This window comes from Electrona antarctica (genome assembly GCF_951216825.1).
Source record: "Electrona antarctica genome assembly, chromosome: 9".
In the NCBI taxonomy this organism is placed as follows: Eukaryota; Metazoa; Chordata; class Actinopteri; order Myctophiformes; family Myctophidae; genus Electrona; species Electrona antarctica.
The window spans coordinates 21,887,178-21,905,075 of record NC_136790.1 but is presented as its reverse complement, the minus strand read 5'-3'; the positions used below and the strand labels follow the sequence as shown (position 1 = coordinate 21,905,075).

General features: G+C 42.8%; 1 protein-coding gene across 1 annotated transcript; it reads right to left on the bottom strand.

Annotated features, from left to right (window-relative positions):
• Window positions 1-7,132: 7,132 nt before the first annotated feature.
• On the bottom strand, window positions 7,133-16,501 carry fmoda (fibromodulin a). Its single transcript, XM_079509540.1, has 6 exons — window positions 16,402-16,501; window positions 15,022-15,415; window positions 13,969-14,091; window positions 13,321-13,461; window positions 10,541-10,808; window positions 7,133-8,880 (listed from the first exon to the last, which is right to left on the bottom strand). Exons 2-6 carry the CDS (start codon window positions 15,376-15,378, stop codon window positions 8,729-8,731), a joined length of 1,041 nt encoding a protein of 346 aa, XP_079365666.1. The 5' UTR covers window positions 15,379-15,415; window positions 16,402-16,501; the 3' UTR covers window positions 7,133-8,728.
• Between the last annotated feature and the right edge of the window lie 1,397 nt (window positions 16,502-17,898).

The following is a 17,898-nucleotide window of genomic DNA, read 5'->3' as shown; positions in this document are numbered from 1 at the left end:
CCCAAGAGACACATGAATGACTGTGTCGTTCAAGCCAACCCCCTAGCTACTTGCATTTAGATGAACTTGGTAATAATGGGTGTGTGTATATTAGCTCATGGGCCCGCTTCCTGACTGTCTGTCAATAATATTATCGACTTTCCAAAAATGTAGGTTACAGTGGTTCTCAAAGTGGGGTCCGGGAACCCCCAGGGGTCCTTGGGCGGTTCCAGGGGGTCCCCAGCCAAATTTGTGCTTAATACATATCAAAATTCTTAATTTCTTCTTCTAATTCTTCTTACTCTTATTCTTATAATTATTATTATTATTAATTTTAGTCTAGGTTGCGGAGACCTAGACCTAGGTCGCGGAGACCTAGAGAGAGGAGAGACATGCGATGATGCGAGACAGGATGTGATAGACAGACTCGAACCTGTGTCCTCAATCACCTGAGCTACCATGTATCCCACCATCCCACCATGTATCCCCCAGTGGGGATACATGGTGGGATTCCCCACCCCCATGTCTGTTCCACTGCCTGTGTGTGTGTGTGTGGGTGTGTGCGTGCGTGCGTGCGTGCGAGTGAGTGAGTGTGACAGACAGAGAGAGAGAGAGAACATAACATTCTGTCTGCTCCTTAAGGAAGACTAGCTAGTGTGTGGGAGCTGACTGCTGATCAAAGTGGGCTGTATCAAAGTGTACAGTTTGTTCAGGCCATGCATGACGCTTTTCCTAATAAAGTTACATGTCAAGTTATGAGTCAAAATCAAAAGTAATGTACAATAGTTCTCTTCTCAAGCATCTACTAGACTATACTACAATAATCATTAGAGAGTGTTACAGTAGATAAAGACAGTGCAAGGGGGTCTGTCTGGGGGTCGGGTCAGTCTGCACAAGGGCCAACATATAGTTGCTGTCGGGCAGAAATCTCATATATTTAAATTTTTTGTTTGTGTTTTTTTTTCTTTTTTCTTGCATCAAATTAGCAGATCCACAAGCTTGATACGTGGTGTGAAGCGACGCGTTTCAAGCTTTTATATCTGCTACTTTTGATGCTTTGGAATTTGAATCCTGAAAAGTAACAGTTTTGGAGGTTTCCACCCAACCAAGTGTCAAGAATGTTTGCTATAATGAAGGGTATATCAAATCATTGTACATGCAGGGGTGAGCGTGTGTGCATGTGTCTTCTTTGTGTTTCTACAGGATGGACATTTGTGTGTCTAATGTCTCCATGGGATATTGTTTTGTTGGAGTGATAGGTGGTTGAAATGACCAGACATTGCTGCTTTGCTGGTGAGGGAAAGTAGGTAGGTACCAATAAGTGAAGAAGGAATGCTTCACCTGCCCTGTGGGAATCATAAACTGCTCCTTCAGAGCTGTAATTGTGGCTAACAGCAGCACAATGCAGTGTAAACGGCGGACGAATTTGAGTCAGATAAGCCTCTCCATCTCTGCAGCTATAAGTGATAATTATGCACTTTAGTAAACTTGTCTGGTGAAAGAAGGGTTATTCAAGTTGGTTCAGTTTCTTTAATCTTTATTGTTAAGTCTTGTGTACAGTACAGGTACACAAGAGTAAAATCCACGCTATTTTCGGTGAGTGTTATATCTCCAGAATAGTGATGATGCTCAAGAGGTTCACGTTGTTAAAAATAAAAGGTAACCGTATGGCTCTCATTTTGCGGTCGTGACCACACCATGATCACAAAAGGTGCTCATCTGCACAAGCTCTAATGACAGCATGTGCTCATAATGACCGCAGCCTTCTTCTGGTGACACAGACATGTTGAAAAAGGTGAAAATCCTCCTCTTAAGTGACCTTCTTGCAACCCGCTATACTCAGCGGCTCAGTAGGCCGGCTCTGACGCCCACAGGAATGTGACACAATAGTTCTACTCTTATCATGATTCATAACCAGGGATGATTACAAAAAAGAAAACATACACACTCAAACACAGTGTTCGCTGTGTGTGTGTGTGTGTGTATGTGTGTATGTGTGTGTAGAATGCTGTAATGTGACGATTGTGTACAGTATAATAGTCTCTGGACACAATATTCTTTTTTAGAATGAAGTGCTTTATCTGGAGGCACACAAGGAAGTTAAGCTGGTCGGCTAGATCAAATACACTTGCTATGCGAGTGTACGTACGCGCACACACGCGCACGCACACGCACGCACGCACGCACGCACTCACGCACGCACACACACACACACACACACACACACACACACACACACACACACACACACACACACACACACACACACACGCAACCCCACAGAACACACAACCTGTCTGTCTTCAATGACGCATTGAAGACATTACACTGACCCTTAGGTAAACGCTGACCATGACAGGTGACAAACAAATGCGAACAAACTGACAAACTGATACGACTACTTCCCTGTCTTAATGACCCACCTGATTCCAACCCACGTATACTTTGCTATGTTTAGGGTGGCTCAGGGACAGGGTAGAAGTCAGGGTTAAGCAATACAAAATGGGGGTTGGTGGCCTGGGCCGGCCTAGCGGTCCTGGCACTTAGGCTGGTAATCTGTGTCGTGGGTTTGAGTCCTGATGACGTTTGCTGCGTGTCACCCCCCCCCCCCCCCCCCCCCCCCATTTCCTGTCACACTACTGTCTACCTATCAATAAAGGCATAAAAAAGCCATGGTATTTAGATAGTCAAAGAGACATTGCCTTCAATACCCTCATATCAGTCTAACTACTTCTCCAAAGTGAGTGACACTCAGAGCCACAATACTAGAGGGAGCGACCATGATCTGGTAATAATACCCAAAATTAGAACAATTCTACTAGCTCTGCCACCAAAATGTGGAATGCCCTGACACCATCAATCACAATATGTCAATCACTGCATGGTCTCTTTCAAAACTGGACTGAAAGAACATCAGTACAAAAGTCTTGGCATCAAAATATACTTAAGTACAAAAAGTACTCATTATTCAGAAGTTATTTCACAAGTTTTCAAATGTATAAAACAATCTTTTGAAAATAGCAGATGCGAAGCATGTGAGCTTGTAGATCAGCCGGAATAGGGCTGAAGTAGTTAATCTGTATGTTTTGTGATAATAATCAAAATCTACAATGTAACTTAGTAACTAACGTTTTCAAATATTTTTAGTGGAGTAAAAAGTAAAATGTTCCCCTCTGATATGTAGTGGAGTAGAAGTAAAAGTATTGAAAACTGGAAATACTCCAGTAAAAATATCTCAACATTGTACAGTAACTTGTACTTGGTTATTATACTTTACACACCACTGCTGACATGAAATAAAATAAAACAGGTTAGTCCATCAAGTCATCTCTCCGATGAGGAAAAACAAAAGAGGATGGGCGATCACAATGTGGTAAAGTGTAACAAATCTAAAATAAACACAAGAACACACCCTTTTACGTCATGACACAAAATAAAATAGACGTCACAAACCCAAAACAAGAAGTTATGTCACAGTCTAAGAGTATAAACAGTCGCCTGGGCCATGGCTCAGTGGTCCAGGCACCTTGGCTGGTAATTCAGTCTGGCAGTGTGCCATGGGTTCGACTCCCGATCCCGATGGCCTTTACTGCATGTCTTCCCCCCCATCTCTCTCCCCATTTCCTGTCAGCCTACTGTCTGTCCCTCCATAAAATATATAAAATTCTTTAAAAAATATATAAAAATCTTTAAAAAAAGAGTATAAACAGTCAAAGCAAGGGGGTGAGGGGCGAAAGCAATTTTGAAGAGGTGGATTTTGAAGATGGTTTCGAAAGATGGGAGGGTGGGGGTTGGTTGGGGGTCTTTGATGTGGCTGGGGAGCGCATTCCAAAGGGAGGAGGCAGGGGTATATGATGATGCTTGGTCCTGGGGACCGCCAGGACGGTTGGTGTCTCCACCAGACCTGAGGGAGCGGGAGGGGGATATGATGACGGAGGAGGTCAGGGTCGTGCTAAGAATGTTAGAGGGGCAGGGGCTGACATTTCTAAAAGTGCACTTTTGGCGAAAATACCAAAAAAAGCGATCTCCATGCTCACTGTGAGCTTGGAGATCGGCTATTTTTGGTGCATGATACACCACGCTCAACTAGCATAATCAAGCCGAGATGTAACGAATGCATGCATGTGTCAGCAGTAGAGAATGACAGAGAGGTAATGTTCAGTTCTAGTACTTAGAAGTAGATTGTGATGAGCACACACACGAGTGCACACAACTCATTTATCAGTGTGTGTGTGTGTGTGTGTGTGTATGTGTGTAATCCCACTCAGTTTGCAACTGTCCCAGTATTTGGTAAACAAAAGTATTTCTCTTTTAACTTCCCGTCGAATAATGCAGTGCATGGTTCTCAATTTTGGGACGTGACCCCCCAAATTTGGCTTTGGGATGCCTCTCCCTGACAAGCACGTGAGGCATATTGTGGAACTAGCTGATCTACGGCTTGCGTTGCGAGTCGTTGTGAGCTTGTAAGCTCAGCTATTTTCACAATGTTTGCCTCTTTCTTATATTATTTGACAATTTGGCCAAGGTGTGACCAGTTACTTCTTACAAAGATTTTTTAATTTTTTATTCAGTAATTGTCTTTTTGTCTCCACCAGGCCGAAGGCATGGGGAGAGAGTATGTTTTGCACTCCGTCCGTGTGTGTGTGTGTCCGTCCGTGTGTGTGTGTGTCCTTCCGTCCGTCTGTTACCAGCTAATCTCCGGCACCGTTGGCCCGATCCATGCCAAACTTTGCACACACACTCCCTGGATGCCAACGATGAACCTCTGCCCCACATTTTCCAGAACGGCCTGTTATAGCGCCACCAGGAGGCCGACTTTTGTAAAACACATTTTTTGATATTACTCCTCCATATTTTGTCCAAAAATCCCGCAAATCGTTACACAGTATCTCTATAGTCATGTGATCAAGACATATCTGTCCGATATTGCATATTCCATCCTGATTGTCTAACAGTGACTTTCAAAATTTGCAGGATTGGCCCGATTTGAACAAAAAGCCTCAAATCATGAACGCAGCGTGCAATTTACGTGAAATCTTTCACAGACGTTCCTACTAGGCTGAGGAATATATCCCACCTTTTCACATTGGCCTGTTATAGCGCCACCAACAGGTGGATTTTTGCAAAACACATTTTTGGAACAAAATGCCTCAAATCATCCAATTGCCATCCAAGTCGTAAGAAGAAATTGTACCTCAAAGACATTGGCCTATTATAGCGCCACCAGGAGGCCACAACCTGACCTGCCCTGGTGGAGACCTGTGCCCCGAGGGGCACTTTTTCTAGTTTCATTTCATTTTCTAGGTATGAAAAAGGTCTTATAAAGTCCTTACATTGCCTCTTCTTTACTGACATGACATCTGGGGACCCGACCCACAGGTTGAGAACGGCTGAAATAAGGGTTAAAACACAGCAGATACACATGGTATATATGAAAGGATACAAAATGTTGAGTAGCAAGCTGACCTTCATGTGATGAGTCAGTGTGCTGGTCACTGACACTTGACCGCCACATAAGTGCTAAAAGTACTCATCTATGTTTGCTGTAAGCTAATGACTATGTCTGCTCATGCTGTATGACCACACACTCCTCAGAGCCACACACAGACACACACACACTGATAAAATGTGAAAATCATCTCGTATTGGACTGTCTCTTCTCTTCTGAACCTGTTAATCAACAACTTATCACTAAGATAAGTAGGAACATAGGAAGGTCTGACTCAAGCCCACACCCACTCAGAACACACAGAGGTCGCCTTGAGGACATGAAGAATTGACCATAGATAAAGTCTAAACTCTAGGGATGCAGGACACTCATCAAACTAGAACCATTTAACAACCTTATATATTTGTTTGACCAGCCCCCCCCAACACCAAATCTCTTTGCCGTGTGTGTTTCGCTGAATATTCAGTGTTCACCTACTGTATGTATTACATGTCCACGAATAGTTCATGTGGTTGAAGAGATAACTTTCATACGTACAGGTATCTAGGTGGCCCACCTTTAGCCTCCTCTACAGTTGGGTGCCACCGATATTGTCCCTTATCATTTTACCCATTTAGGCCTGACCTCAAAATTTAAAAAAATCCTTCTAAATCCTCCAGTTTTCTGAAATAAATATTTTCACGATGTTTCAAAAATAGCAGACCTACAAGCTCGTAGCGCGCCACTCGGTGGCGCGCTATGAGCTTGTAGATCTGCTATTTTTCAATAGCTAAATTATAACATAATGTTTAAAACACCAAAAGGGGTTTTGCGCAGATCACGCAAACCTCAGCAAAAAGAAAAGGACAATATCGATGGCCTCCAACTGTATATGCGAGGCATTTTAAACAAACCCTTTGTAGCAAGCAGCATTCGTCATTGAATGTGTACACTACACACTATTATATAATATAAGAGTGATCGATCACCTTTTTCAGAGGGCCACGATATATCAAGCCACAGACGAGGCCTGTGTGTGTGTGTGTGTGTGTGTGGGTGTGTGTCAGTGCATGCGTGTGTGTGTTTAAGAAGACTTATAGTGAGTTGTGTGGACTTTTACTAAAAAGCTAGTTGATTGATGTTACAATTAAATAAATTAAATACCAGTGCACCTAACAAAAGCATTACTGTCGCTAGCCTCAGCCACAACTTATGACTCTCTCCTGAGCAGACGTGCGTGCATTCCTCAGTGTGTACAGGTTGTGACTCTGTGGCCCCATGTGTCTCCTATCTTAGCCTTGCTTAGACCATCCCAACCCCCCATAGTAAAATCCACTGTCACTCCCCGAGAGTCCTTTACTTAGTTTACTACACTGTGCTCATTGTCCCAGACAGAGTTTACATACATATAGTTGGGAAGAAACCTCCCATCTCCATATTGTAACTACGGTAATTGTGTTTTTCTTTTGGTCAATTAACGCCCTAATTGATCATACGTCACACAAAAACATTAAAAGTAGCAGATCCAGAAGCTCGAAATGCGGCTCAAAACGTGGGGTGTTTTGAGCTTAAAGATTAAAATAAATATAGCAAAAGTAGCAGATCTACATCTGCTACTTTTGCTATATTTCTTTTAATCCTGAAAAGTAACAGTTTTGGAGATATGAGGTTTCCACCCGACAGAGACGATATGAGAGCTGAAAACAAAACAAAACAAAACACGTCTTTGTAAAAAAAAAAGAAAAAAGAAAAAGGTTTAATATTTCTATTGCAAAACAGGCTTTTAAACACACAAAACCTTTGTCGATTTGTCAAGATGGAGATCAATCCATGCCATGCATAAATCATTGCACCAAAAAAAACCTCTATAATAGATGTGAAGAATATAGAGGAGTCTTTCACCTCCTACAAGACTAACTTTTTGTTTTCTTTCTCAACGGCAACTTACATCAAAGTCCTCTTACAAGTGTAGATGTTGCTTGATGTGATTTGGCTACGACTGAGAAATAAATAGCCTACTTACAGCATTGTTTCACACAGAAAATGTTTCTGGACTTTGTGCAGAGATGAAATGAGGAAAACTGTTTCATGTTGCAGATAGGGTAACTATGGATAGAATGCAGTTATCAGGAATACATCGTTATACGGTACAATGCATTTGCAGACTATGACCGAAATAGCAAATCAAAAGTAGCCTATGTTCTTTTGTCAAGGTCAACGCAGCAGTCAGGTCAGACGAAATGAGAGAAATGGGGGAGGTGGAGGAAAGAGACATGCGCGCGTGTGTGCGCGCACGCACGCACGCACGCACGCACGCACGCACGCACGCACGCACGCACGCACGCACGCACGCACGCACGCACGCACGCACGCACGCACGCACACACACACACACACACACACACACACACACACACACACACACACACACACACACACACACACACACACACAGAGAAAGGGAGAATATGGAAAACACAGTATACATTACATGATGATCTTCACAAGAGTATGGAAGTTGGATCAAGAGTTGATCCCATTGAATCAGCCCACACACACACAAACAAAACATAACATATAGCTTATAGTACCTTATATACTATGTCATTGATAAAACTTAAGTTGTTCCTTCTTATTAGGGACATTAAAGATGTTACTGTTATGTTTTCCACACAAAACGTCCCTAGAATGTGTGACATCTGATAATGCCGTTGAAATGGCAGGCTACAGTACTAGTTCAAAGAAAAGAGTATTTTAAATAAAGTTGAACTTTTCTACTGTAGTGGGTATAATGCTATAGATAGAACAGCAATGCGTTGACAATATGGAACTGCTGCCCCCTGCTGTTTGTCTACAGCCATTGCTGTGCTCCAGATGACAGTTTAGTACATGTACTCAAGTACAATTTTGAAGTATTTTGTTTTTTACTTCACTGGAGTACTTCCTTTCTTTTACTCCACTACATCTCAGATCCAAATATTTACTTTTACCCCACTACATTTATTTTTATCACTTCATATACTTTGGTTATTTGAAAATAGACAATCTACAAATCGTGACGTATTGTGAGCTTGTAGATCTGCTATTTAAAAAAATATATTTTGTGCATTTTGAAAACTGAATTGGAATTGGAACATTGTGCAAAATGTGTACTTTTGTTACTTTAAGTATTATTTAATGTCAATACCTTTGTACTTTTACTGAAGTAAATTTGGAAACCCCGAACTTTCTACTTTTCCATTGTGGTATTGATGCTTTTACTTAAGTAAAAACATTTGAGTACTTCACTTCCATCACTGGTGAAGTGTGAGAGGCAGTGAGTTACAACTCGATGTTGTTTGCCAGACGTAAGCACATGACGGACTCCGTGGGGACGTCCTGGGGGCCGAGCTCGTTCCCGTCCAGCCGCAGAGTCCTCAGCCTGGAGAAGTTGGTCACGTCCACAACGCTGCAGAAGCTGCCCAGAGTGAACTCTGCAGCAATTATGCAAAGAGACAGGAGGGACTTGTTTTTAAAGACTGCAATTCATAAACATTTATTGTCCTTCCTGGGTGGCTGACCAAACATCTATTACTCCCGAGCCTCAGGCGAGGCAAAAAAAATGTTTGGCCAGGAGAGTTATATTGCATTTTTGTTTTTTATTATCTCGCCTTGAGGCAGTAGCCGGATACAGGTAGGTGGGGGGCACTATAGGCCGGGACATCTGGGCACAAAATGTTCTATTTTGTCCAAAATGTTTAAAAAATATTAGAAAAAGTAATGTAAAGTATGCATGATGTGAACATGCACGGTACATCATTATCAGACTTAATTTTGTCCTTCAAATTCTTAAGTTTATGCCCCAAAATGTTTCTTGTATAGCAATTGTAGAAATATTATACCGTAATTGTCGAATGTTTAAGCATGTTCTATACGTTTACTTTACTTAAAAACAATTTCCAAATATATATGTTTAAGAAATAGCCAATTTAACCGTGAGGTGCCCGCTTTTCCTTGGTGCCCACCTATCATGTAGGGCAGGGGTCGGCAATTGAGATTGTCCTCGGGCCAATATTATTCCCAGACATTCCATCGCGGGCCGGCCGTCTGGCGCGTGCGCGCGCGCAGCGCGCGTGCGCCCGTGGAGGAGCGCACGCGCGCGAAGCGCGCGTGCGCGAAAAAATTCGGGTCTAATTCGGGTCTAATTCGGTCTAATTCGGATCTAATTCGGGTCTATTTGACCAATATAAATCAACTTTTTTCTTTTTTTTTTGCTGGAAAAATATGGTGCTGACACGACGTTATGCTGCTTTCACACGGGCAGATGCAAAGCTACACTAGTACACCTAGTCACAGAACAGTGTCGTCGTTAAGCAGCAGGAGGATCCCACTGGCAGCACCTGTCCGTTTATCATTAGCACAACCACGAACGTCCAACACTAATGATAAACGGACAGGTGCTGCCAGTGGGATCCTCCTGCTGCTTAACGACGACACTGTTCTGTGACTAGGTGTACTAGTGTAGCTTTGCATCTGCCCGTGTGAAAGCAGCATAACGTCGTGTCAGCACCATATTGACTTTAAAAAAAAAAAAAAAACAAATATTAAAAAAAAAAAAAAAAAAAACAAATTCTCAAAATTATCTCACGGGCCAGATATTATTTCTGGGGGGCCAATTTTGGCCCGCGGGCCGCCTATTGCCGACCCCTGATGCCTATACTACTTATCAACCAGTAGGTGTCCTCCCAGACACCAGCGTCTAAATGTCTCAATGGGAGAATAGAGAGATCACCTCCAACCACTGTAGAGATGTACTGTACTAGACTAGTTATATTGTATTAACATACCATACAGACTGATTAAAATAACATTTTATTCATTGACACAAAGCTGTGACTTGTTTGTAGTTGTAACAGTACCTGAGTTGAAAACGAGGTAAAGAGAGACTGTTGAAATAGCTTTGGAATAAGATGTCTAGTAGGCCTACATATTTAACTATGGGAAGTCGCTCAGGATCACTGGTCAATCAAAAATGTGTTTGTTCCACATTTGGAATCAATTAGATTTTCTTGAAAGTTTTATCACATTTTGAAGAAACACACACATTTTGCATGAATCAATTTGTAACTTGGAGAGTGTACAAACATTTTTTACCTTTGATCTGATTGGCCTGCAGATAGAGGTGCTGCAGCGTGGTGCTGACCGGCGGGATCCGCTCTAGCTTGTTGAAGCTGAGGTCCAGCTCCACCAGGCCGCTCACGTTGAAGGTGTTGGGAGGGATGCCCTTGTCCGTCAGCAGGTTGTGTGCCATCCTGATGTACTGCAGCTGGGTGAAGCGGCCCAGGAAGCCGTCTGGCAGCGAGTCGATGGCGTTGGACTCCAGGTACAGCTGGTGGAGCTGCTCGGGCAGAGCCGTGGGGACCTGGAATCAATCAACACATCATGGATGGAGGATTATATGCTAGAGAACCAGTCGTGTAAAGCAGGGGTTTTCAACCATTTTCACATCAAGGCCCATTATTTATTCGATGTTGGAGCCACAGACCACCATTTGATGACATTTAGCCTCTCTGACCCCAAACTAAAGAATATTTTGTTATCATTGGATAAGATTTTGTCCACAATTCCATGCTGTATTTATGTTGGTACCATTTGGAGAGATAACAGGCAAACATCTTGTAAATTAAGTAATGCAGAACAATAAGTTAACTCTTGGGAGCGTAGAATTAAACCAAATGTGCCCATTTGGTTTCATTTTACCCTCTCAAGAGTTAAAGATCTAATAAGGGTCCATTTGGTTACCAACTCTCCATCATTTAGCTGGGGAGTGGGGACCACCTGGAACACCCTCAAGGACCACTGTTCGTCCCCGGGCCACTGGTTGAGAACCACTGGTGTAAAGTTAGTACATGTACTCAACTATTGTAGGCTACTTAAGTCAAGGTATTTTTTCTTCCTTTACTGGAGTACTTCCAATTTTCAGTACTTGTACTTCTACTCCACTACATCGCCTAGGCAAATATTGTACTTTCACTCCACTACAATTATTTGAAAACTTTAGTTACTACTAGTTACTTATATTTTTATTATTTTTTACAAAACATACATTAACCACTTCAATACTTTCTATACTTTGGCTATTTGAAAAAACAAAAACAAAACAAAACGATCTATGATCTACACCGATCTGAGCACTTTGGTCAGAGATGTGTAGGCATTAGGCAACGCTTTTGGGCTTTTTTTTTAAAAGTGGGCCCCTTCCTTGACCTAGAGAAGTTTGCAAACAGTTGTTGAAGATTGATGGCATCCCGTCAAACCTCCTCCAAGGCTTGGGAGGTTTGAGGGGTTTTACTTGTAGCTTAGTGAGGTATATCACATTGATATCAGCTATCAACTGCACCTCGTTGCTCATAAATTTGTTCAAGCACTCGTTTGTGTTGCGTTTGATGTTTCTCCAGACATAAGCGATAACAGTGGTGTAAAGTAACTGTACTCAGGTAGGCTACTGTAAGTAACATTTTCAGGTATATATATTTTTTCACAATACTTTTAATTCTACCCGACTATATCTCAGAGGAAAATATTGTACTTTTACTCCACTACAATTATATGAAAAGTACACTTTGTAGATTTTGATTATTGTTACAAAACACACTGACCACTTCAGTTCTATCGAATATTTCGGCCTCTTGAAAATAGCAGATCTACAAGGTTGTAGATCGGCTATTTTTAAAAGATTGTTTATACGTTTTAATATTGTGAAATGGGACATTCTGCACAATGAGTACTTTTACTTTTGGTAGGCCTACTTTATGTATATTTTGAGGCGGATACTTTTGTATTTTTACTCAAGTACATTTTGAATACAGGACCACCAGACAGTGGCCTTGTGGGTCCGCCCTGAAACTGGTAGGTCGGAGGTTCGATCCCCGGCCCGGGTCATACCAAAGACTGTAAAAACGGGACCCAATGCCTCCCTGCTTGGCACTCAGCATCAATGGGTTGGATTGGGGGTCAAATCAACTAATGATTCCCGAGCGCGGCGCACGCTGCAGCTCACCGCTCCAAGAGATGGGTCAAATGCGGAGAACAAATTTCACTGCGGTAACGTGTGTGACTAACGTGTACGACTTTGACTTTGACTTCTACTTAACAGATAACAGAGTATATCTATACATTGCAGTATGAATGAGTGACTTCCATCACTGGCGAATGGCGATATGGATGTGGCGCAGGGCTGGAAGGGCAAAGGACTCAGACTGGCACAAAACTCCCAAATTACCATACGGTTCAGTAAACATTCAGCTAAAGCAGGGGTTCTCAACGTTTTTGGCCGGGGACCCCCGGAAATGCTTTGGCAATGACTCGGGACCCCCGCCCCGGCCCCTCCCGACCCCCAATATAAATTGACTGCTACAATAACCTTAAACCATTTTGGGCGGGAACCCCTTTTGGTGTTTTAAACATTGTTATAATTTAGCTATTGAAAAATAGCAGATCTACAAGCTCATAGCGCGCCACCGAGTGGCGCGCTACGAGCTTGTAGGTCTGCTATTTTTGAAAAATCGTGAAAATATATATATATATATATATTTTTTTTTAAATAATTTGGGGACCCCCTAAAATAATTTGGCGACCCCCCGAGGGGTCGCGACCCACGGGTTGAGAACCCCTGAGCTAAAGCACCCTAAAATCATGTAACGTTCCTCTTCTACCCTGGATTTGAACCCGGTTTCCTGCGTTTCCACGCAGAGGAGCAGGGAGACACAATACAACCACCCCAATTGTATAAGTTGTATTGTATTGACATTAAAAGGATACACAGTGCTGCTATAATTTAATGTGTGTACAAATGGAACTAAATGGGTCCAGAGACTCCAGACTCCATTTAGTTCCATTGTACACACACACACGCGCGCTCGCGTACACTATACCTTCTTTAGCTTGTTGTTGCTGATGTCCAACAAGGTGAGTGACTTCAGATCCTTCAGCGATGCGCCCACATCCGTCACAGCGTTGTCATGGAGATACAGGATGGTGAGGTTGTCCATCCCCTCTAGGTCCGCAGGTGTTATCTAGGCAACCGAGGGAAACATTAAAAAGTTTAATATCGTGAGGAATCCGACTGCAGCCAGGTATAAAGCAACCTTGTAGCAGTAATAATGGCAGTAATAATTTGTCCCTCTCTGGCAGAAAACTCAACTGTCCATGATTCAACTTTTTATTTCTTTTTTTTCCCTACAATGTTCTATGACTGTGTCATGCAAAAGTAGCAAACATTCCCGATCTACAATCTCACAACGCACCGGCGTACTGTCACATTGTGAGCTTGTAGATCTGCTATTTTTGCTACTTTTAAAGTGAAAGTAAAAGTGGTTAAGGTCTGTCAGTGTCTGTGTTTTTTTTTTATTATTTTGAACTAATGAAAAGTATTACCAAGAGCTGATGAGTAAATAATAATAACCACATTGGTTCCATTGGTACACAGGTTATGCTTGTATTTATTTTAAGTAACAGTTTTTGGACATATACAGTATGAGGTTTCCACCCGACAGGGACAATGTTATGGCTGTATGACAAACCTTGCTGATGCTGTTGTGGTTGAGCCTCAGGTCTCGTAGGGAGCGGGGGAGACTGGGAGGAATGCGTGTCAGATTGTTGTGCTGCAGATACAGCCGGTCCAGTGATTGCATCTTTGCGAAGGCCTTGCATGCACAATAAAAATACACAAGCTGAATGCACAATAATATACAAGCTGAATGTACACAGCTTAGAAACTCTTCTCTGTACCGTTACTATAGATCGCATACTCATACAGTAATGTAACTGTGCGTAAACCCTGTACCAGTGATGAAATGTACAGTACAGTACAGTGTAAAGTACATTTACTTTACTCCAGTAAAAGATTCAAGGCAGGACCTTTAATTTAATCTACATTGTAGTATTGCTGCTACTTATATTGTAACAGCAAACATACATACAGATGCAACAGGGCCGTACAAAGAGCACTGAAGGGGGAAGGGCACCAAACTCAAGAAAAGGGCACATGTGTGTGCATACACAGCATGCGCCGAATTTTGTGGGGGTGGTCTTTTTGAGGGGTCCGCCCCTCGTGCCATTTCACACCAGAAATGTAGTGGGCCCTACATTGGATGTCTTATGCTAATAGCGCAAGATGTTTCACAATAACTTGGACATTGGAGTAAAATATGCAATATGTTGTCATTACAATGTAAACATTAAAATGTATAATATTGATAAGGGCCACGGATCATCCATGGCCCTTATTTATTTACAGCCTGCCATATTTTTGTAGGGGGAAAGGGGTACTTTGAGGCAAAAGGTCAGGGGCCCAAGCCCTAAAAGCCCCCCCCCCCCCCCCCCCCGCACATGCTTGAGATGCAACAATCAAGCTGTTATGTAACTGTGGCCTTGTGTCTGTCTGTGTAGCCTCAAGCCTAATGATATATTTTCACTTGAAAAACCGACAAGTGGCACGAAATAGACTTAAGCCCATCGCCAGCCATCTGAAGATCAAATCCAGACTCAAGCGCCACATTGTGTCATGCTCTGAAGTCCCCAGAAACCCCACTGATTGTTGCCGAGTGGGACCAGATGTGAGCGGGACCAACTACCTTCTTGCCAACGTTGTCAGACGTCAGCTGGTTGTAGTGCAACATGAGCCAGACCAGATTAGTGGCGTTGACCAGGGACGAGTCTGGCACGGCCGTTATGGCGTTGTTCTGCAGGTACAGGTACTTCATGCGGGCGGGGATGGACGGCATGGCCGTGAGCCCGCGTCCGTCGCAGTACATGGCCACGGGGAAGGTAGGGGGGCAGTCGCACTCCGGGGGGCACTCCCCTCCGGTGATGTCCGACTGCAGAAAGCCCAGGTTCCTTGATCTGTAGAGCCAGCCGAAGGGGTCATGTCTCTGGGCCAGAGAGCAGGGCAGCAGGGCCGCCAGCAGGAAAACACACCACAACACACGCATTGTTCACACACCCACTCAGGTCAGGATTCACAATGATCTATACAGCACACAGAGAGAGGGGGGGGAGATACTGTAACATCACAGTCAAAAAGATTGATTGATTTATTGATTGAATACTTTATTAGTCAGAAATGTAAACAGCATGTGGTGCAGTAAGACAGTAAAGCTAAAAAAAAAAGAACACAAAAAATGTCCTGCAGGGACTTGTTTCCAACATGGACATGACGTCACAAATACTCTTACTATTGCAGACCATTAACGAAATAAATAGAAAACAGAACTTACATTTCTAGGACTTAATGAGCATTATTACATTTTGGCAACGTTTTGAAATACCCTAATTTTCATCCCCCAAAAAGCTGTATGCATGTGGAGACTGGTTTGTTGCTCACATACTGTACTCTACTAGTTCTACTACTGTAGTTCTACAATCACTGATAAGAGTAGATTCATCTGATTCATCTTTAGCCACAAAATGTTGCCAGAAAGTAAACATCCCAATTTGACTCTACCCAGGCAGGTCATTCATGTTTTACTTACAAACATTAGTGTCATTTTACTAATGTCACTAATGTTTTACTAATGTCATTAAAAAAGAAAAGAAAAAGAAAATCAAGATACACTACAGTTAATAACATCAGGTACATTTTCTATCTTTCACTGCAATGAGGCACATTCCTATGGGGAACTAAGCCATGAAGCATATAAGAAAGTCAAACACTTATAGCCATGAATGCCACCTTTGAAAACATTTCACACAGACTGCCAGAACTTCAAACTATGAGCCAAAGAAGAGTGATTATAAAAAACAGAGCATACAGTAAGTAATTTAAGTAACTTATTTTAATTCATATCATATCTGGTGACAATATTGTACATATTTAACTGTGACACACACGCACACGCACACGCACACGCACACACACACACACACACACACACACACACACACACACACACACACACACACACACACACACACACAAGCAATACATGCATGCATGCACGCGCAGGCATCTCTACCTGATCAGGGAGAATTGGCCCTCCTCTTCTCCACTCTCTAGAATCCTGGTGAGAACTGAAAGGGACTCTCCCAAAGACTTTGTAAAAAGCCATCCCTCCCCTCCAAGGCTAACCATCCCCCTCCCCACCCCACCCCTCTCTCTCCATGCCTGCCTTGTTTCCCCAGCCCCTCTCTCTGTGTCCCTCGCATGGTTTTGTACTTTCCATTCCCTTCTACCTCCTCGCACCCCCATCCTGTCCGTGGAGGCAGGGCCCACGCACCATTCACATCCCCCACACCCTATTCAGGCTGGAGCCCCCTCCTCGTCTTGAGTGTTCATTTTACACTCTGTGAAGGTCTTAAACTGGGCCCCCAAGGGTCCATGAGTTAAATGGAAACTCTGTATTATACTGTGCAGAGCGTGTGCTGTGAGGTGGGGTGGGCTGTGTAGGATTGTTCCCATCTGTGTGCAGACCCTGAGATGTGTCTGCCCTCTCAGCTGAACCCCAACGGTCCCTCCACAATGTTTAGAATTCTCCACTCACCGTTTCCTCTCTCAGCCCCAGTACGTGGTGGTTTTAGCAGACCCTCTGTGTGCTGAGTCGTAAGGCTGGTCTTGATTCAGTGATGATTCACTGTGAAGTATTCTCCTCTGTAAAGCATTAAGCAGCGAGCTCTGAGACACCAAGGAAGGTATCATTCGACAAGTTCTGCAGTTTATTAACACAGAGAGATGCTGTATGCTGTAACTGCATGGTCACATTACATGACCACAACGTGGTCTTGTGTAATTGTACCTGCTGTACTGTTTGCAATTTGTTAATAAAGTATTCAATCAATCAATCAATCAATCAATCGATACAGTATATGAGTTATAGAAAAAAACTGAAAGTTATAACAAATCAACAGATGCACAACAACAGATGCACAACAATGGGCACAAGTGAATGATACATGAATAACATGGACTCCATGCCATTGTGAATGGAGGATTAGGATACAGCAGAATAAAACGGTTTGCAACAGCATGGATATGATGCTTTGTAGACCTGCAAGCATTCCTGTATTCACAAATAGACTTCCACAATCGACTCCAATGTCCTGGACAAGTGATCCTAGACAAGTGATCCTAGACACGATTGCGTGTTGGGACCCAAAGAATCACATTCTATTGTTGTACTGTGTATGACTTGGTCCAGAATCTCATAATGGTGTTGAATGGTGTTGATTATCATCGAGCTGTTGATCGATGATAACAATGAAACTCGGATCAAAATAGCTATTCGTGTACATACCGGTACATTATATAACTTGAATGTAGATAGTGTGTGAAGTTTATCACTCTCCTAGTCTCTCAAGCCGGACTATCTCTTCCACAACTTTTGAATGCTACAGTCTGTAATTCCGCAAAAATATTCGCAAACACAGTGTTGACGTGTTAATTTAGAACATCTTTACACCCGGTTTACTTTGCACTCATTTTCAGACCTTCTGAGAGCCAACACTACACATCTGTC